Below are 19050 nucleotides of genomic sequence, written 5' to 3'. Positions count from 1 at the left end.
TTATATAAAATATATTTATGCATCAAATTCTGCATATGTTTTTCAGCTGAATGTGATTTCAATGTTTTATTTAAATAAATAAAAACGGAACGTTGTGGTCTTGAACATACCCATACTGGCTCGATCATTTTCATGGGAGATGAAGTTTTTATGTGCGTATAGCCAGTGACGTCTATATTGGACTACTTTACCCAGAAACGCCAGACCGCAATCTAGAGATGACGTGTGGTTTACGGTTATCATCTAAAATTTTCTGAACATACAACCTGACTGGTCACAGCACCATTCATAGACTGATGCCAGTCGATTTGGGATTTAGTTTGACCTCATCTCATTGTTCGGTTGTGACCAGTATATACAAATGGCTGGAGAAATGTCTATATTTGGTAAGTAGGAAGTTTAGCTCATACATTAGTTTTGTTACACAGTGAGCTCTCAAATCAATAGCCATCTATGATAATGATGACGTCCTTGTAATTCAGACTCTTCTAATTCAGAATTTCTATGGTCACACTCAGAGTCTTTTGTCGTCACGACCTCTTCTACTAGCTATATGATGATTTGCTTTGGTTTCTAAGCCAGCTTTATTTTGTAAGGACATGTACGGGGTTAGCAATTCAGCACTTCCTTAACAAATCCATGTTGCAGGTTCTGCCGTTCTGGCTCTGTTTTTGGCCGGCTATCTGGGACAACAGTACCTGCCTCCCCCGAAACCAAAAGTCATTGGTTTAGATCTGGGGACAACCTTCTGCTCCGTGGGAGTATTCCACCCGGGGACTGGAGAGGTTGAGGTGATAGGAGATGAAGAGGGGAGGAAAAGCATCCCAAGTGCCGTGTCATTCACCTCTACCGAGGTTCTCGCTGGTCACGAGGCTCAGGATCTGGCTGACAGCAATCCCCAAAACACCATCTACGATGCTAAGCGGTTCATTGGGAAGCTATTCGAACCTGATGTCCTTGAGCAAGAAAGTGCTCGTTACCCATTCAAGGTATATGACAGCTACTCTCCCAGTGAATACATGTAATTATCCACAGGGGACAATGACATACGATCAGTCTCCGTTTGTATGTCACACACCACTGGGACAATTTTAACGAAACTTGTTGAAACTTGGTGAATGATGCCTCTTGCCGTGAAGATCGGGCATTTCCAAAATTACACTGATTGGCCCAAGGGGGATGCTACATCATTCGTGGGGAACAACGTTTTTACTGTGGATTTGATAGTACTGGCCTAACTTGCTGAATTAATTGAAGTTACAGTACACAAAAGCATTGGCCTACCAAAAGCTCATAACCTTTTGTTATTTGGCTGCATATCTCTAATCTTGTACACTAGCCTATAAATGTTGCATTATAATGTGTATTACATTGTGTACTGCATGCTTAGCTGTCTCCTGGCTTTAACACCATCTCCCTCTATTTCAGGTAATAAACAATAATGGCAGTGCTGAGTTTTTTGTCTTCACAAACCAATCCTTCACTATTACCCCTGAGTTTATCGGGTCTCGGCTGCTTCTGAAGATGAGGAAGATGGCGGAGCGGCAGCTTGGTGTTCCCATCCATAAAGCTGTCATATCTGTGCCCGCTGAGTTTGATGAGAGACAGAGGAACTACACCATCAGGGCTGCCAACTTGGCCGGTCAGTCTGTCACTATCCACATTCATATTTTATTTGATGTGTACACACTGTCTCTGTAATCATAGGACTACATGGGATGCTTTTAGTAGGCAGATGCTAGTGAAATGTTTCACATTTCAGAATACAGTAGTCCAGACATTAGGATGTAGTGCCCATCTTTAATGCTTTAGGCTATTACTTATCATAGACAGATAGACGAGTAGAATCATACTCACCAAATCCTAAATCACATTGCTCTAATCAAATCTATACCCCATTGTTATTAATGCAATTTACAGTATGCCTGACATCTGTCTCTTTGGTACCCTCAGGGCTTGACATCCTCCGTGTGATCAATGAGCCCACTGCTGCTGCCATGGCCTATGGACTCCACAAGGTGGACGTGTTTAATGTGCTGGTGGTGGACCTAGGGGGAGGCACTCTGGACGTGTCCCTGCTCAACAAACAGGGGGGCATGTTCCTCACCAGAGCCATGGCAGGTAGGCAACTAACTGAACTCTGTTCAGCACCTTTCTCAGACGGTCCCTCTCATGTTGTGGATAGTGTGGTTGAGGTTCAGTTTCAATTCAACTCTTGAATTAGATTGAATTGGATATGCATTTTGAGTGGATTGTCCCATGTTGTAGCTAAACAATGATCATTAGCCATACAATCCACTAGGGGTGTAACGGTTCACCAAACGCACGGTTCGGTACATATCTTGTTTTTTTGGTCACGGTTCGTTTTGGTTTTGGTACAGCGCGGAAATGAAATGCCAACAGTTACTAGTAGCAGTCTGATGAAATCAGGGAGGGGACTATTGATCGTTCTCTGTCTGTTCATATGTCACATGCTTCTGTCCGTTCTTATGTCACACACTTTATCTCTGACACCACTGGCACAATTTTGACGAAGTTTGGGTGAATGATGCATCTTGCCGTAGAGATTGTTAACAGTTGAGGTGACGCCGATTCATATTGTGATGGTGCTGCTAAAGTCATAGGTTGTTATCATTAAAAACGTCATAAGATGGTGCAAAGAGGAGAGAGCACCTCAGACAGTACCTTTTGGCCAATTTACTGTTTTCTGTAAAATCCTTGGAAATTAGTCAAATTAGCACTACACGTTCTGGTAACTAGTCATATGTTTGAATTATCACCAATTCACACAAGGAGGGGCACTTCATCATTTGTGGCGGACAACATTTTTCCTCTGCACTTGTTATTTTTTGTTTATTTGGCAAAATAATGTTTTGAAATGCTGTAAAATATGCCCATTTGAGACTAGCTTTCTTTGTTTACATCCCATAAGGTTACCCAACACTTTAAGACAAGTGTTTTTCAAAAGAGATGTACACCTTTATAGTAGGCTTATTGCTTCACTCACATTACATGATTCCATTTAATCAAAAGTTAAAAAGTAAACTCAATGAGTTTATAACTGAGCTCTGATTTTGATAAGTTCTGCGAGTTGTGCCATGCGACTCACGATTCATGATTTCTCACGTAGCGAAACTTCCACAATTATCAGGGCAGTTACTGTTGTACATGAGCAGCAGTGTTTGAACGAAATGACAGTGGGGTAATGTAATGGGCTGTCACTGTTAAGTAGCTCTCTGTAGCCCTGGAGGTTCATATTCATCTGTAGTAAGTGAACAGAAGGTGCATTAACCAATTCCTGGACAACTTGGGCTTGCTTATATTCAGTAGAGTGGGTAGCCTACTACCTGTTTGCTGAAATGGGGGTGAGAGGGAAGTTTATAACATGGCTTGAGCACTTTCTATTGTTGGAAACCCCCTATTCTCAACCACTGAAAATGGACGCATATCTGCTGATAAAATGTATTTTAATTTTGAATTAATAGACTGAAAAGCTGGTTAATTGCGTTGGTTGCGCATAGACTCCAGTTGTTTTAACCAAATAGCCTACATTGCTTTTTCAGCCTCAAGAGGCATACAACGCAGCATAGGCCTATAGTGGTTTTAAAAAATTAAAACAATTAATTTAGTTCACAGTGCGAAGCGAACCGAGGTCCCTGTAATGAACAGTTCACCATGTACCGTTACACCCCTGCAATCCATACATTACAATTAATTGAAATACAATAACTTTACCGCTCTTTAATAGATGGTACTTATTGGTAGCTAATAATGTTTATCCTCTATCTACAAGGTAACAACAAGCTGGGAGGCCAGGACTTCAGCCAACGGCTGCTCCAGTACACCATGGAGACAGTCCGCCATGAGTACGGCATTCAACCCACCCTTAAAGAGGACATCCACCGGCTCAGACAGGCTGTTGAGGCAGCCAAACTAAACCTCACCCTGCAACCCAGCGTCCACCTCCAGGTACCTCTCCACCTGGAGCTTCAGGGGGGTTCTGAGGTATCACAGGGGTCAGTGAAGGAACCAGTCATCTTTCAAGTCTCCATCACCCGCAAACTGTTTGAGGAGCTCAATGCCGACCTCTTCCAGAAGATTCTGGCTCCTGTTGAGACTGTGCTGGCTGAGGGCCACCTTGGGAAGGAGGAGGTGGATGAGATCGTTCTGGTGGGAGGATCCACTAGGATACCGCGGATCAGAAGGCTCATCAGCGAGTACTTTGGGAAGGAGCCCAACACCTCTGTGGACCCAGACCTGGCTGTAGTTATGGGGGTGGCCATTCAGGCTGGCATCATGGGGGGCTCCTGGCCCCTGCAGGTCAGTGCCATCGAGATCCCTAACAGGCACTTGCGCAAGACGAACTTCAACTGATAGGCAGCAGTGAAAAAATGGATGCCATAGAGACTTGCTATATTAAATGATGGTCTGCATTTTAACTGTATCATGCTTCTCCATTTTCACCATGTGTGCAATAGTATGCTGAGGTATGCAAAATATCATCTCCGGCAGTAGTAGGAAATATTCTCCCTGAGAAGCTAATTTTACATTCCAAATGCTTAACACCATCACAGGTAAACTGTTGACATAATTATGTTGGGCCTCTCACTTAACAGCTGAGGCAATGTAGATCATTGTGAGGGTGTTCAAATCAGGGAACACTTTTTTTTAAGAACTGTGACCAGCCAATACATCTTCAGCTATTTATTTATTTATTTCCAAATAATAGAGCTGTGAGTGTTAATGTGTGTATGTGTGTTACTGAACGTGTGTTTTATTTTGTATACGCCCATCAGTAGATGACACAATGTACTTGTGCCTTCTCAGAGAGCTGCTATAAGGTTTTAGTGAAGTGCTGTACTGTAAGAGGCTGGAGCTTTGACCAGATACCAGATATAATGAAGATCCACCATTCCGTTGGTGTTCTAGTGACTTGGGTAGCATTCAGACTAGCCTTGTGGACACACAACCCACCTCTTGCCATGTTCAGCTTTAGACTGCAGAACTCAAGGTGGACTGTCACTGGGATACTGTATGTGATGAAGTTGTGAGGAAAACAAGAGACATACCAAGTATTGCACTTTTGGGAATGTAACTTGTTAGTCAACTTCATAATCATTCTGGTGCAATAGCATGCATGATTATTTTAATGATAAGAATCAAATACACTGGCTGTCCCTTACACCACTTATGAAATGTACTTATGAGTGTATAGAAGTATTCTGGTATAGGATCAACGGCTCAGCTTATGGTGCCTGAATGTGTTACTGCCACATATAAACCTGGTAAACCATATTTATGGTCCTTAGTAAGCCACTGGATTTTGAGAACATTGTATGATTTACTATTAATTGTGAATCTTGGGCAATACTGTACACTCATTTAAGACCATATACTGTACAGTCCATCATACATTCCAAAATCACAATTGAAGTGTTTTACTTCAGGGCTTATTGATAAAGCAACAAACAAAAAGGACATTTCAATACTGTATGCCTTGGATATTGTACTTATATTGTACAGAACCTTATTATTAATAGGAATTCCAACAGATTATCTTAGATTTAAAAGATCTATTTTTGTACTGCAAGATTACTCTATTGTTTTCAAAGCACCCATCTCATATTGCACCCTTGGATGGATGTTTGACCAGCTTTTCAGTCTATTAAAATTCCATTCCTCAACCCTGTCTGAATTTCTGCTTCACGAATGTTATGTTTTCTATGAGGGATTTTGTAGAGCCATGAACAAAATGAAAACAAGCTTTAATACACATGCAACAACTCAGAAATGATTACAAATCCATTTAAACATGAACTAGTTCATGTCCAAACAGTTGAAATACAGGTTAATGCTTTTGCTTTCCATGAAATAATTGTAATACTTATATAAATAAATTAAATACTAAACAAAATAAAAGCAATTTGTGATAAATTAAGATGTTTCCAGCACATCTATTTGACTGATCAGATCCAGCAGATTGTCATCCACTAGCCTCTGGGGAATGTAGGAAAATCTTGAGTAACTTTCACATTACTGTAAAATAATATATCACAAACACTGAGATCCACTGTGGTGTTAATGGCATGGAGTGCATAATATAACATACACATATTAAAATGGGGTTGCCGTGAGCTACTGCTACTCTATAATGACCAATATCTATAAAAATAACCTGCACAGAAAAAGCACAATCACTTTGGTATCAGAAGCACTTTAATGTTGACTTCTGAGGCACATTAATATCAAAAGAAAGTGAATGAATACACAGCTTGATCTATTTCCTGACCCTGTGTGAACCATTATGATACTCAATGTCCCTTCAACAGGTTATAGCTTTATTTTCACAGTTAATACACCATACTCGATTAGCCGCTTGACATAACAAATATTTTTCATGTCAACCGGCTCACATAAACCAAGTGGTATGGTGCATTTAGCTTTCTAACACCATACCTTAAGTACAGGTGTAATTCATTTAGCTTTCTAACACCATACCTTAAGTACAGGTGTAATTCATTTAGCTTTCTAACACCATACCTTAAGTACAGGTGTAATTCATTTAGCTTTCTAACACCATACCTTAAGTACAGGTGTAATTCAAAAGCGGTTTATCAAGTAGTGAAATGACATGACTTCCAGAACTTCCTAACACTTTTGCCATTGTTCTGCATCACCTTTCAAATACACCTTTCAAATACAATTCTCTGCTGGCCGTTGCATCTAAAACAACTATATATGTACAGCACACACTCACTTGTAGAACTGCACACTGGGGTAAAATGTCTACACAGCCATAAAACATACAATACACTATACCTGTATCCTTAAAAATCAAACCACATTCACATGAACCAAAACCATCACAAAACTCATCCAGTAGACATCTCATCAGTTCTCTATGCCCAAGAGCGCAGCTCACAAGTCACTTGATATGGTCACCATCACATGCACGGATATATGTCCAAAATGTGTACTAAAATAATTATCTTACATTGTGTAAATATTTCACTGTGAGGAAAAGGCAGGACCCTCTGTAAACAGCTTGATCGTGTTTTTGTTTTTGTTCCTACAATAATGTAATAATAATTATAATGATACAGCACGCTGGAGTGCCAAAAGAAGGCAGGAGCACGCTATGCTGCACATGTCAGTTTCATGCTGAAATAACGCCTCTGAAATAACTTTTATCTGCCTGACTAAAACTTGTGTCCACAGTGCTACTACAGCTTTGAGAAAAGAAAAACAAAACAAGAAATGATCACTATTTTGAAACAACTCTATATTAACAAAATAGTCTTGATGTAAGAGAGCATTGATAACTGAAGGGCCTCAAAAGCATCTAGAAGGGAGGAGAGGCCACAGATTTGGCGAATCGGTTCGTAGTTCCACATTGTATATGACAAGCAAAACACAACATATTTACACAATGTACAAAGTAATAGGTGGTTTCCGGGTTTCTTCAGCAGTCTGTCAATCAATCAGTAGCTTGGATGGACAAACTAAAAACTATCTGGATGCACTGAGTAACACAAGAATAATCTGAACACAGACAAGCAGATCACTTGTAAATGCCTCCTCTTCCTGGTCTCAGTTTCCACATGCTAGTTGAGTGTCTTTTCAGTAGATTCACATTGGGAGAGTCAGAGTCAATGGCCGATGCCTTCGTTAGTGTAGTAGTCATAGCCATTCTCCATGTAGAGCTCCTCAGCACTGCCCACTCCATTGCTCACCTCTGGGGGACACCAGAAAGAAGGGAAGTCAGTATATATAACTAGCTCTTTCTCTCTCACACACGCAAACAGGCATGCCCGCACTCACAAAATGAACTGTGAAACCAAACCAATGTCACTGCAACATCATAAACAAATCAAACCATACCACTCAAAATCACAGATATCTCTCAATTATCTTCCTTTGGTCTGGCTCTGTTAAAACCTGGCTGACCCCGCATCATCATTAGACTCACCTTTCACCCCCACCATGAGTGGCTGGCTGGTCAGAGAGGGGAAGGCTATAAGCCCCCATACATGACGCGGGTCTCCGGTGGGGGATGAGAGGGGAGGCAGGGCAGGATGGGCAGGTACACAGAAACAGAAAGGAGGGATGGGATGGGATGGAACAGAGGGTCACTGCCGGAGTGGAGGAGGATGGAGAGATGGTAGGATGGAGAGGAGTGGAGTGAAGAGGAGTGGAGGTGGTCACACACGCAGGATGAGGCTGCTACTGCGGCTGACCTTGGGAGGGACATTCACAAACATTCAGAGAGATGCATGCTGGGATAGGGTAGCACACTGACTGTGTCTATGGCTGTCTTCCCTCATCTCATTTTCTATGTGACCACTGATTGACTAAAGATGAAAGCAATATAAGAGAATTCCCAACCCACCATCATTTGACCTATCCATTGCTTTCAGATCAGTGGTGAAGTGGGAAATGAGACAAGGAGAAAAGCCTTTCTAGAGTATTAAGACACAGAGACTCACAACGCAGACCAACACAAAGACACACACAACGTGCATTGAGAGGGACACCTATGAGTGGGTCCTCTGGGGGGGTCCTTACCGGAGAAGATTAATTTCTCCTTCATGATGTTGACGTCTCGGCTGGACCTCCTGACAGCGGCACTCAGCATGATCTGCTCAGGGTTGTAGCTGCGCATGCCACTCATCCTCCATCTGCAGTGGGACACACAGGAGAGATCAGGGCCCATGCCACGGCTCTGGTCACACCAGATTACTGCTGCCTCTGCTCTCATATACTTGTATGTACTGTACTGTACATAATGGCTACCCTGTGTCAAGTTGTATGCTTTTTTGTTTTCAATACTTTTAATCAAAACTTGGATTTACACGAGATCATCTGTGTCACATTAGACAGAGATGAAATAATATGATCCCTTCTGATATTGTAAAGTAATGAAAAGTATCTGAAAATGTTATCTTTGTTCTCATTTTGATGTTGTTGGATGCCCACAAAAATGCAGGAATATTATTCAAATGAATGCTGATTTTGACAACATCCTTGGATAGTGTGACAACCTTAAAATGACAAACAAAACATGTTTCTGTTGATTTCTCTTCAGTACTAAAAACATGAATCAAATAAGATTCATAAGGTTAGTCAACACAGGAGTCTGGTCATAGAAAGAAAAAATAGTCAAAAGACTCTCCTCTAAAGACACATACTGATCAGTTAATGACCATTTGTGACTGGCTTTGAGCATCACATTAACTAGAGAAATATCTGAGATAAGGGGGGTTACTTCCCCAGAGCCATTTTGTGTAGGCAGAAGAAAGAGGCACTTATTTCAAATACTAGAAATGAAAACAGCTTCTTGCCTCAATAAAAAGATTCTTGATTAGATTAATGGTGGAGCATAATGAAGCTAATGATAATGAAACACAAACCAAGCTTTCAATACCATAAATAAAACCATGTTTTGGGGCACTTGAAGAAATTCCGCAATTGATTAGAGACTTTCCATCATTCAGTTAGTAAGATGGACATTAAGGCAATAGTGACTAATAACCATTTGTGCTGTGTGGGTGAAAGCATTGCTTATAGTGGCTGTCTGCCACTAAGGCTCAGCACTAAGCTTGCTTGTCTTTATACTTGGCATAAGTGGCAGCAGTGCAGTACAACAATATAGGTGAGAAAGTGAGAGAACAGAAAAGAGAGAGAGAGAGATTTTGAGATTAATAGAATAGAAAGGTAATGGCAGACAGAGATGATGAAATGAACTTGAGAGAGAGAGAGAAAGGAAGGAAGGAAGAAAAGCATCATGGGTCAGCAGAAGTGACCCAGTTACCTGATCATGTGATAGCTGAGATGCCAGAATGCAGCAGAGAAGAGGAGCATGCACATCAGGCAGAGCAAAGAGGGGGAGGAAGTAGAGGAAGAAGAGGAGGAAAAAGGACAAAAGAAGGCGGAGAGACAATAGAGAAGTCAGTTCAGAAGCCAGCAGCGGCCAGCACTAAGCATAGCAAACCTACACCATACCATACCAGACCATACCATTGAGACCTTTTCCCTCTATCCCAAACTAAGGGCTAGAAAAGGCTGTTGTCAGGTTGGGTCTGTTTCCCAAATTAAGAAATTAAGTAATTAAAAGAGAGAGAGGGAGAGAGGGGGAGAGAGAGAGAGAGAGACAGAGGGAGGGGGGGCACTTCCAGGTGCAGTGCGCTCTACAGTACATTACATAGACTAAAGAAGTGCCAGTGATGGTCTGTATTCCTCCTCTTCATTTGACAGCTAAATAAGCCAAGAAAGAAGAACACTTACTTTTGGAACACGAAAATTCCTATTACTACTGCGAAGGAGATGACATCGGCAGCGACCCAGATCAGGCAGTATTCATCTGGGCTCTGAAACGACACAAGGCCTCATCATGGCAGACCACCAGATGGCACTGTCTCCTAAAAATACCCTGCTACGATGTACAGTACTACAATGGAATCTAACCAGGGGAGGCTGGTGGAGGCAGAAATCGGAGGACATGCTCATTGCATGCATGAAATGGACATGTGTTTGATACCATTGCTCATTCCATTTGATAACATTCCTTATTCTATTCCATGCATTACAATGACCCCCACAAGCCTCCACTGTATCTGGCCTATATTAACAAAGTATTAAGATATTATGTTATAACTTATGAGGAAGTTAATATCCAGTAATGTTTGAGTAGAGGAATTCACTGTCAAATACAACATAGTTTGAAATAAAGTCTACAACTTGTAGGCTTCTATTCTTTTGGTGAAATATCATTGAAGACCATGCTATGCCAGGCTTAACATCACCATGGTTACGTCCGGGTGTTCCCTGCACCCAATAATGGCTACACCAAAAGAGTGCTGAGAAGACATAGTGTGGGTGCTAAGTGTGCAGTGGGGGTCTTACCATGAGCCAGACGGGGTAAGGCACCTTTTTGAGGATGTGGGGGGCTTCAGAAGAAACTGAGGAGACCCCACTGCACCACAGCACAGAGAAGAGCCATGGCTCGTTGACGGTGTAGAGGGTGACGCTCACGTTGCTCCTGGACAACTCCCTATGAGAGGAGACATGCAGAGCCACAGGCAGTCAGTGTATACATACACACATTTACACACAAATACACATACATACAGTAATACATACAATGTAAGCTGTACATCTGTTTACATTGACTAAAACATATGTAGCCTTCAGTAGATGAAGTGCAGAGTGGCATATTAGAAGAGTGGTTCCAATGAGTTTCTAATGAGGTTATACTTCCTGATTTACCCAGTATAGATTTTTTATTGGACTAACAACCAGTTGCCTAGCAACAGGCTCTATTAGTATTATGTTCAGTGGTTTTGGCATGTTTGGTGTGAGAGGTTGTGATGCATAGCATTAATATACTGTAGATATAACACAACACACACTATATAGTAGGTTTCTATGAACGTGATTGAATGAAGCTCCAATCCCCTACTCCCCCACTTTTCCCAAATGAATAGTGTGTGTGTGTGTGTGTGTGTGTGTGTGTGTGAACATGTGCGTGCACGTGCGTGTGTGTGTGTGTGTGTGTGTGTTTGTGTGTGTTTGCCCACCGGACATCCAGAGTGCTGGCCTGGTTGTAGCGCAGTAGCAGTCTGCTGATGCCCTGCTTGTGGAGGGCCTGAGGAGGTTGCTTCTCTACTGACGTCTGCTGTAGGCCTGGAGCTATCTGTCTGACCATCCCTCTCTCCCAGTCTGGGGTCCACATGACCTAAACACACACATGATAGCAGTTTGAAACTGGATATCAATATTGTGTGTGGTAAAAGGAGGTCTACATTTAAGCCTGTTATACATTCCCTAAGGTTCTTTAAATATCCACTGAATAAATGGGTTTTCCTCCACTTGCTAAAGTACACCATATACAGTATTGTTGTCACCCTCACCAGGTTCTGTGCTATCCCTGACAGCCGTATGACGTCCAGAGTGTCGTTGATCCAGCTGTGGTAGCAGGGGTGGGTCGGCGGGGGTCTGCGCAGGGTGAAGACCACTGTGTGGTTATGGGGGGCAGCCAGCCGTAGCAGCTGCTCCAGGCTACACACACTCTGGTTCCCAGCCAGCCTCATCTCCATCTGGGACATAGACTGGACTGTCCAGAAGGGGTCGTCCTAGAGCACAGCACACATCAATCAAAGTCAACGTTTTTATTGTCACATACTCAGCAGTGAGATGCTTGGTTCACACAGGGCCTCAAACTGTGGTAACACCTCCAATAAACTTCTTAATTGCAAAAACTAACACCGTAACTAAATACACAATATAAATACAATACAAATTATGGAATAGCAATAGATTATGACATTTAACAATATAAGGTTAGGCGGTAGTGAGCAGTGCAAAACCAGTCATGTGCAATAATATAAACATATCTGTTGGTAGTGCAAATATCCTATAGATGGCAGCAGTAGATAATGTGAAAAAACAATAGCAGCATGTTGGTGAGTATGTGTGGGAGAGTCAACAGGATAGCTTATTGCTCATCAGTCTCATGTCTGTGGGGTAAAAGCTGTCACAGAACCTTTAGGTCCCATGCTGGGCGCACCGGTAATGTCAGCCAGATGGGAGCAGGGTGAACAGACGTTTCTGGGGTCAGATAATCAGATACATCAAGTGTATTTGTGGGATTATGCCAAATCCTAACAACAAACAGTTATTTGATGACAGATCAGAACAGGGTTGGGGTAAATTCCATTTTAACTCGGTACAAGGAAATAATCATCATTGAAAATATGTCTCCTATTCATCAATGACATTTCAGTTCAGTTGAGTGGAAATTAAGTTGACCCAAACAGTTTTTACTGAACTCCTGAAAGCAAGGGAAAGCAATATGAACTCAGACAATGAGTCTCAAGTCAACTACTCCTCCATGGAATACTGTGTCCTGCAAAATCAAGACATTTTTTCATGTTATCATTGAATTAGACATTATATGACTATCAGTGTGTGAAGACTTCTTTTGGCAATCAGACAAAGATGGCATAGGCTACAGGAAGGAGTGTACCATTTTCCATTAGCAGGGGTGTGACAGTAGTACCTTCAAATACCACTGCCCTGCATTGAGGCTGTGTAAGTCAGTCCAGTTGAAGAAAGAGGCGTCGTCCAGCTGTCTGTCTGGAAAGACCTTCCTCACGTCTGTAGTCCTCCTCAGGGTGATATCTCGCATCAGGAAAGGCACCCCGTCAAGACTGAGGCCGGAAAGAGTCAAACAGTCAAGTCTACTATAGCATGCCTTTGATTCAGGATTATACACTCTGATGAAATATGATGACTTAAATGTGCTTTCTCAGAAATCACAGGAATTACCATAAACCCCTGACGTTTTCACATTGACATTCCTGTGATATGAATATTAGGAACTGAATTATGTCACAAGGCGTGGAGGAGTCAAGAGTGGTTTGATTTAAAATACAGAGCAACTTTCATGTTGCTTCACCTCACCTTTAAATAAAAAAATATTCTCTCTCATTTTGAGTTAACCTGAGGTCGAACTAAATGGGAAAAGCACAACACATAACCATACACTACATTATTCAGATTCAAACACATCAAACCTAGGATTAGATCCTAAAGCAATCAGCTAGAATAGATCAAAAACAACATGATGATCCTCTTTTAAGTCATCATAGCGTGATATACAGTAGGTTTTAAAATAGGTTCCTAGATTATGCTTGCCTCAATGGAGGTTCAGAGATACACAGTCAATGACTGTGTAAGAATTGTTCACTTAAACACCCTTTGTTAAATCAGTGTTCCTCAGTCCATTCCTGTTCTCTGTGTTACCTACATTGTGTATGTGTGTGTGTGCGTGTGTGCGTGTGTGTGTGTGTGAGTGTGTGTGTCTCCAGTGGATCTGGTCAGCCTGCTGGTGTAGGGCCCTGGTTCTGTTTGTCATCAGGTTTAATTACTCAGGTCAGACAAAAAGGATGAAAGGTCGGGTGAAAGATGGTTGGTGGATAGAATGGAGGGATGTATGTGATACGCACAACATCTTCCACAAAACCACCAACATGCACACTCAAACCAACCAACACGCATATGCATTCGCACACACACACATCTACCACACGCATGTATGCTCCACACATACAAATGCATGCATGCACACACATACACACAAGATCCTCTCCCTGCTCAGCTCTATTGATCTGGCTACGGGTGCCCCCTATGTGTGTGTATGTGTGTGTGTGTGAGTGTGTGTGTATGTGTGTGCGTCTGTGTTCGTTACCTGATGGCCACGTCAGCCTCCAGCCCACTGACGTTCATCTGTAGAGCCCTCCGGAAGGACATGAGAGTGTTCTCTGGAGCCAGCTAGGAGTGGAGGGATGAATATCAGCATAGGACTGTCTTGACTGTTTAAGAGCTCTCCATTACACACTTAGGTTCAAGAAACAGCGTTTAGCTTCTTCATTTACATACAGCTGGATAATAAATTAGATTTTTAAGGCAATTCATAATTAAAACACGCTGAAGGGTATTCTTATTGATGTTTTATGAGGTCAAAGAGGTTCATATCAACCAATACTCACTGGACAGAATGCAATCTTGTGAAATGGATTTCCATTCCTAGTAGTTAGTTATAAGTGAAAGCCAATGGACTGCTTGTTAAACAACACAAACAAGGGGCTGTTGAGCTACATGGCCATATGAGTGGTCAGTCATACTGTAGTTCAACCTGTGAGTAGGGAGGGTATAGAGGCCTGTAGAAATCAATGTATCAATGTGCTGCTGGGAAATAAATTCAGTCATGTGACATGCCCTAGCCTTGGGGGAGTTCTCACATCTTCAAGTCTTCTAACTTCAACTTTTACTGCCATGTTGATCAATGACAACATGCCTCAACTGGCTGGAGAGCTGGGTGTGGTTGTGCCGGTTGGTGGATGAATGTTTGTAAACCAGTTGTTAGGATGATAGGTGTTGGCAAAAACATCGGATCTTGGTCTATTAAACACCCTATGCCTGTCACATAACAACTGCCATCTTACACCTCGAGCAGGATTTATTCATTTGGCATTTGGCTGACATTAAATCAAACACATGAATCTAAATATATAAATCAGTCCATTGCTTAGGTAGACATGTGAAACCTCATAAATCATACATGAAATGCACCGTTCAATTGAATACTCAGTTTGAGCAGCTCAAATGAAACAAGGAAAACGGTTTTGGTAATGATGGTGAAGGAGAGACTTGCATGGAAAAAGTACAAATGCTAGTACAAACTGAACAAATGCTAGACATCATATAAATTCGAATCCCAATAACTCCCACAGATTTGTTGTTAGGCGCTCTCACATACAGTATAGCTGCCTCTAAAAGCCTGGAGAAAGACCAGCAGACAGGGTATCTGTTCCTGGGCTATTTTCAGCTCTGGGACCAGAGGGTCATTAATATACTAGAACAGCCCAGGGTGCTAGAGAAGTGAAAACATTGAAGAGAAAAGCAGTTTCTCTACTGCCCTCTACGAAGGTTACATATCTACAGTATACACTATTAGCATATCGTGGGAGGTGTGCATCACAATACAGTACAAGCCCTATGATTGGGCGCTTGGGTCGGCTGACTCACCATGGGGGCCCCCTGGTGGCCGATGACGCTGGGGCGTGGTTTGAGGTGGGAGTGGTCCATAATGCAGGGGGAGGTGATGGAGAGAGGGGCCATGTAGAGGCCCAGTAGAACACTCAGGTAGAGCAACATGACTACTACCTGGAACCCTGGAGAGAGGCCATCACGCAACATGCTTTTGACTGTAGCCACAAATGGTTGTTACATTGAGGTGAACAATCATTTAGAAATTAATAGAAAATCTAGGACCTCTATGGTCAAGACAACTATCATGTGATTTAGCTCGTCATGAATGTCTATGATGTTGTTTAAATATTGTACAGCCGGTGGATGGATTAAATCTTCACATGCTCTAGCTTTGCTGAAACTGGTTGACAAATTCCTAAACTAGCCTAGTGAGTTCAGCTACTGCGGCTCTCGTATTGAATGTCACTGATATAATGCAACTGTGACTGGATGTGGAGCATGTTTTTACAGTATAAGGCCAGCTTCACTATACAGCCTAAAGAATTGCACTTACTCCTGCTCCATCTCTGTGTTGGGTAAGTAATAATAGATACAGTATTGTAGTAGCGCACACTGCTTAAGCCAGGTTGAATGCATCAGAAGAACTCTTGTTGCTAGACACGAGCGAAAGCCTTTACCCGTTGCCCTCACAACCTCTTAGGTATTCAGACACGTCTCCTCCAGAAGATGCTGAGTTTATGTTATGTGTCCAAGACCTATTCACCTCTGCAAGCCACCACTAGACCAGACGCTACATTACAAATAGTCTATGTAAAATAGATGTCATGGGAATGGTCTGATACTATAAATTAATGAATAGAGGTATTTCACATTTGACCACAACAATTACGTTTACTGTATTACATTGTATAACAATGTAATACAAACACAATACAGCCAAGCGTACATGCTCTAAAACATCAGCACTGATTTAACATTCAGGTACCAAAGCAACCTAGCACTTGAGAAGCTCTGACCAGTCTCTCCTGTATGTCTAACTACCAGTGTCAACAACAGCCCTAGTAGGCCTAATGTGTTTTGTTGGTTCTACATCACGTGAGTGCAGAGGAATGTTCAGTATGCCTGCCACCCTACCCTTGTGTACGTGGTGTTAATCATTCACCAACCACTGTGAACTAATTTGGGATTAGTGATCAGTAAGGTGGACAGTTACAAGGACAGCTTACTTGTTTTCTCTGCGCGGGCGACCTGCCCAGCCACCAGCCAGGCCAGAGCAGTGACAGCCACCAGGGCACCTATGTGCAGGAAGGGACCTGTGGCCTGGTAATGGGATCAGAGGTGTGACATTACTGACACCATTTCAGGGTTAATGCTACGGCATTACAAAGCAGTGTTAAAGCAGTTTTCATTATATTGCATGGCTAATTAAGTGTTGACACAGACAGTGCTTTAATTGCTTTATGGAGGTTTCTAATATTCTTTCCTATATTGAATTTTGCTACTGTATGAGGTTACAGTATTCAAGTGTCACTACATATAAGGCCAATGTGTATCCCCGAGTGGTGATTTGTTTTAAACTAACCTGGAGTGATATGGGGATGACAGTCCATTCCTCCCCCCATGTTTGATTGATAGTTATCACCCCAATGATGGTGGTCAGCAGCGCAGTCGTGACTCCTACCTGAGAAGGCAAACAGACAGAAGTGAACCATTGGACTCTCTCTCACACACACACACGCACACATTGGTGCACACACACACACACACACAGGCGCAGACACACACACAGGCGCAGACACACACAGAGGCGCAGACACACACAGAGGCGCAGACACACACACAGGCGCAGACACACACACAGGCGCAGACACACACACAGGCGTAGACACACACACAGGCGCAGACACACACACACACACACACTTACCTTGTGGAGCCAGTGCAAGTTCAGCTGTTGCCCAACTGCTATGTGGCAAAGTGCTAAAATCTGAAAGATTAGATGTATACACAGATCAAAATCCCAAAACATGGAGAGACAAAGGTACTGCTTTCAAAACAGGTCAACATCTGCTCCTATAATCATAACTTTCATGTGTGGGGCTAGCACAGATGTGCTTGGGAACACTTTTTTTATGCTGCCACTTTACCCCCACAACATCTGGGTGTTGCCAGGGCTCGGCACAGTATCAATACCATCTTGCTGTGAATGTTTGATGAGACGACATAACTCACCATTAAAAATGCAATATAAGTAAAGCCGGCAGCAGTGGTGGCCAGGATTGGAACAGTCCCGTCGCTCCACTCCCCAGAGCGGTTATATAAAAACCTGCAAGAGCAGGTTACAAGAGTCAGTTACATAATAGCGTCTCATCATCATCATCAGACGGTATCATATTGTAACCAAGAGTAGGGCAGGCGACGGTGCTGGACTCATCTGTGAGCCAATGAGAGGATATATGCCAACAAAGTAGGCCTGCAGATATAGGAGGGCATTTTCCCTAGATACTGATCTAAGATCAATTTAGTGTTTTTCACCTCAATGGTTCAGGTCAGGACTTTGGGAGGGTAAGGGTCCAAGGGGTCTCTTTGTAACATGAAGGACATTTAAATGGATGTAAAACAATGAGTTACAGTTGCAATGTTAAAGACCCAAAGCCTGCATTGAAATGCCAAGACAGGCAAAGTTCTAGTGCCTTTGAGAAGGATCCCTTGCCTTCATTGTTCTAATAGAATTAGCAAGCAGACAGCCAAAAACACAACAAAGGAAGCTGCTTCTGAGCAATGGGGGCAGTTGCTAGGACAGAATTGGGGCCAAAGAGATTATGTAATCATAATGTTAACTGCTGGCAAATTATCTCTGAAATACAAAGTGGGATAGGAACAGAAGGAACAAAGATGTCCTGAAGTCCTCCCTCCCTCACAGACACACAGACACACACACAGACACACACACACACACAGACAGCGTGCTGTCAAGCTGAGGAGTGTGACAGGGGGTCTCAGAGGGCCTGGGCTACCACAGCTGTAGAGCAGCAGGGGGAGTCACATCGAGCCTACACTGCTAATTACATTCCCTTCCTTATCAGTGATTCCACTGGCAACACAGCCAGGTCACCACCAATGAAAGCTGCTTTTGAATACAGCAATACTGTAGAAGACAGCACTTCACAGGGAGAGGGAGAGAGAAAGCGAGAGAGAATGAAAGAGAGGGAGGTAGAGGAGAGCACAGGGAGGTGGCAAGAGTCAAGGGAATAACCTTGGGGGGACAAAATTAATTGTACTGTACAAGAGACTCTAGTGTTTTTTCTCTGTTCCCTGGCTCACAGAATAATTGTCTGACACAAGTCAACCTGATAGTCAACCTGTCTGATCTTATGGCCCATGGCAATTGTAACTCAACTGACCACAACAAAGCTGCAATATAAACAAATCCTCTGGACATTCTGTATGGAGGCATAGTGTATTATGTAAAGTATCACCTAAAAAAGTGCAACATAA

General features: G+C 42.6%; 2 protein-coding genes across 3 annotated transcripts in view; one reads left to right on the top strand and one right to left on the bottom strand.

Annotated features, from left to right (window-relative positions):
• Positions 1 to 255: 255 nt before the first annotated feature.
• On the top strand, positions 256 to 7647 carry hspa13 (heat shock protein 70 family, member 13). Its single transcript, XM_083696012.1, has 5 exons — positions 256 to 386; positions 649 to 989; positions 1429 to 1642; positions 1954 to 2121; positions 3794 to 7647. The coding sequence occupies exons 1-5, from the start codon at positions 362 to 364 to the stop codon at positions 4372 to 4374; spliced, it is 1329 nt and encodes a 442-aa protein (XP_083552138.1). The 5' UTR covers positions 256 to 361; the 3' UTR covers positions 4375 to 7647.
• Positions 7648 to 8000: 353 nt separating this feature from the next.
• LOC310823223 (glycerophosphodiester phosphodiesterase domain-containing protein 5-like) overlaps positions 8001 to 19050 on the bottom strand; it is a 52568-nt gene continuing 41518 nt past the window's right edge. Inside the window, exons 4-16 of one of the 2 annotated variants that reach the window (XM_083696010.1) lie at positions 17785 to 17878; positions 17480 to 17539; positions 17135 to 17233; positions 16779 to 16872; positions 15589 to 15734; positions 14249 to 14331; positions 13058 to 13208; positions 11910 to 12131; positions 11577 to 11734; positions 10903 to 11050; positions 10285 to 10367; positions 8566 to 8678; positions 8001 to 8237 (exon numbers count right to left, since the gene is read on the bottom strand). In XM_083696010.1, coding sequence (XP_083552136.1) covers positions 8224 to 8237; positions 8566 to 8678; positions 10285 to 10367; positions 10903 to 11050; positions 11577 to 11734; positions 11910 to 12131; positions 13058 to 13208; positions 14249 to 14331; positions 15589 to 15734; positions 16779 to 16872; positions 17135 to 17233; positions 17480 to 17539; positions 17785 to 17878 — 1465 coding nt within the window. In that variant the 3' untranslated portion in view covers positions 8001 to 8223. The remainder of the gene's footprint in view (positions 8238 to 8565; positions 8679 to 10284; positions 10368 to 10902; positions 11051 to 11576; positions 11735 to 11909; positions 12132 to 13057; positions 13209 to 14248; positions 14332 to 15588; positions 15735 to 16778; positions 16873 to 17134; positions 17234 to 17479; positions 17540 to 17784; positions 17879 to 19050) is intronic. The other variant, XM_083696011.1, reaches the window with a different exon arrangement.

Source organism: Argentina silus (genome assembly GCF_951799395.1).
Source record: "Argentina silus genome assembly, chromosome: X".
NCBI lineage: Eukaryota > Metazoa > Chordata > Actinopteri > Argentiniformes > Argentinidae > Argentina > Argentina silus.
This window is presented reverse-complemented; position numbering and strand designations above follow the sequence as displayed.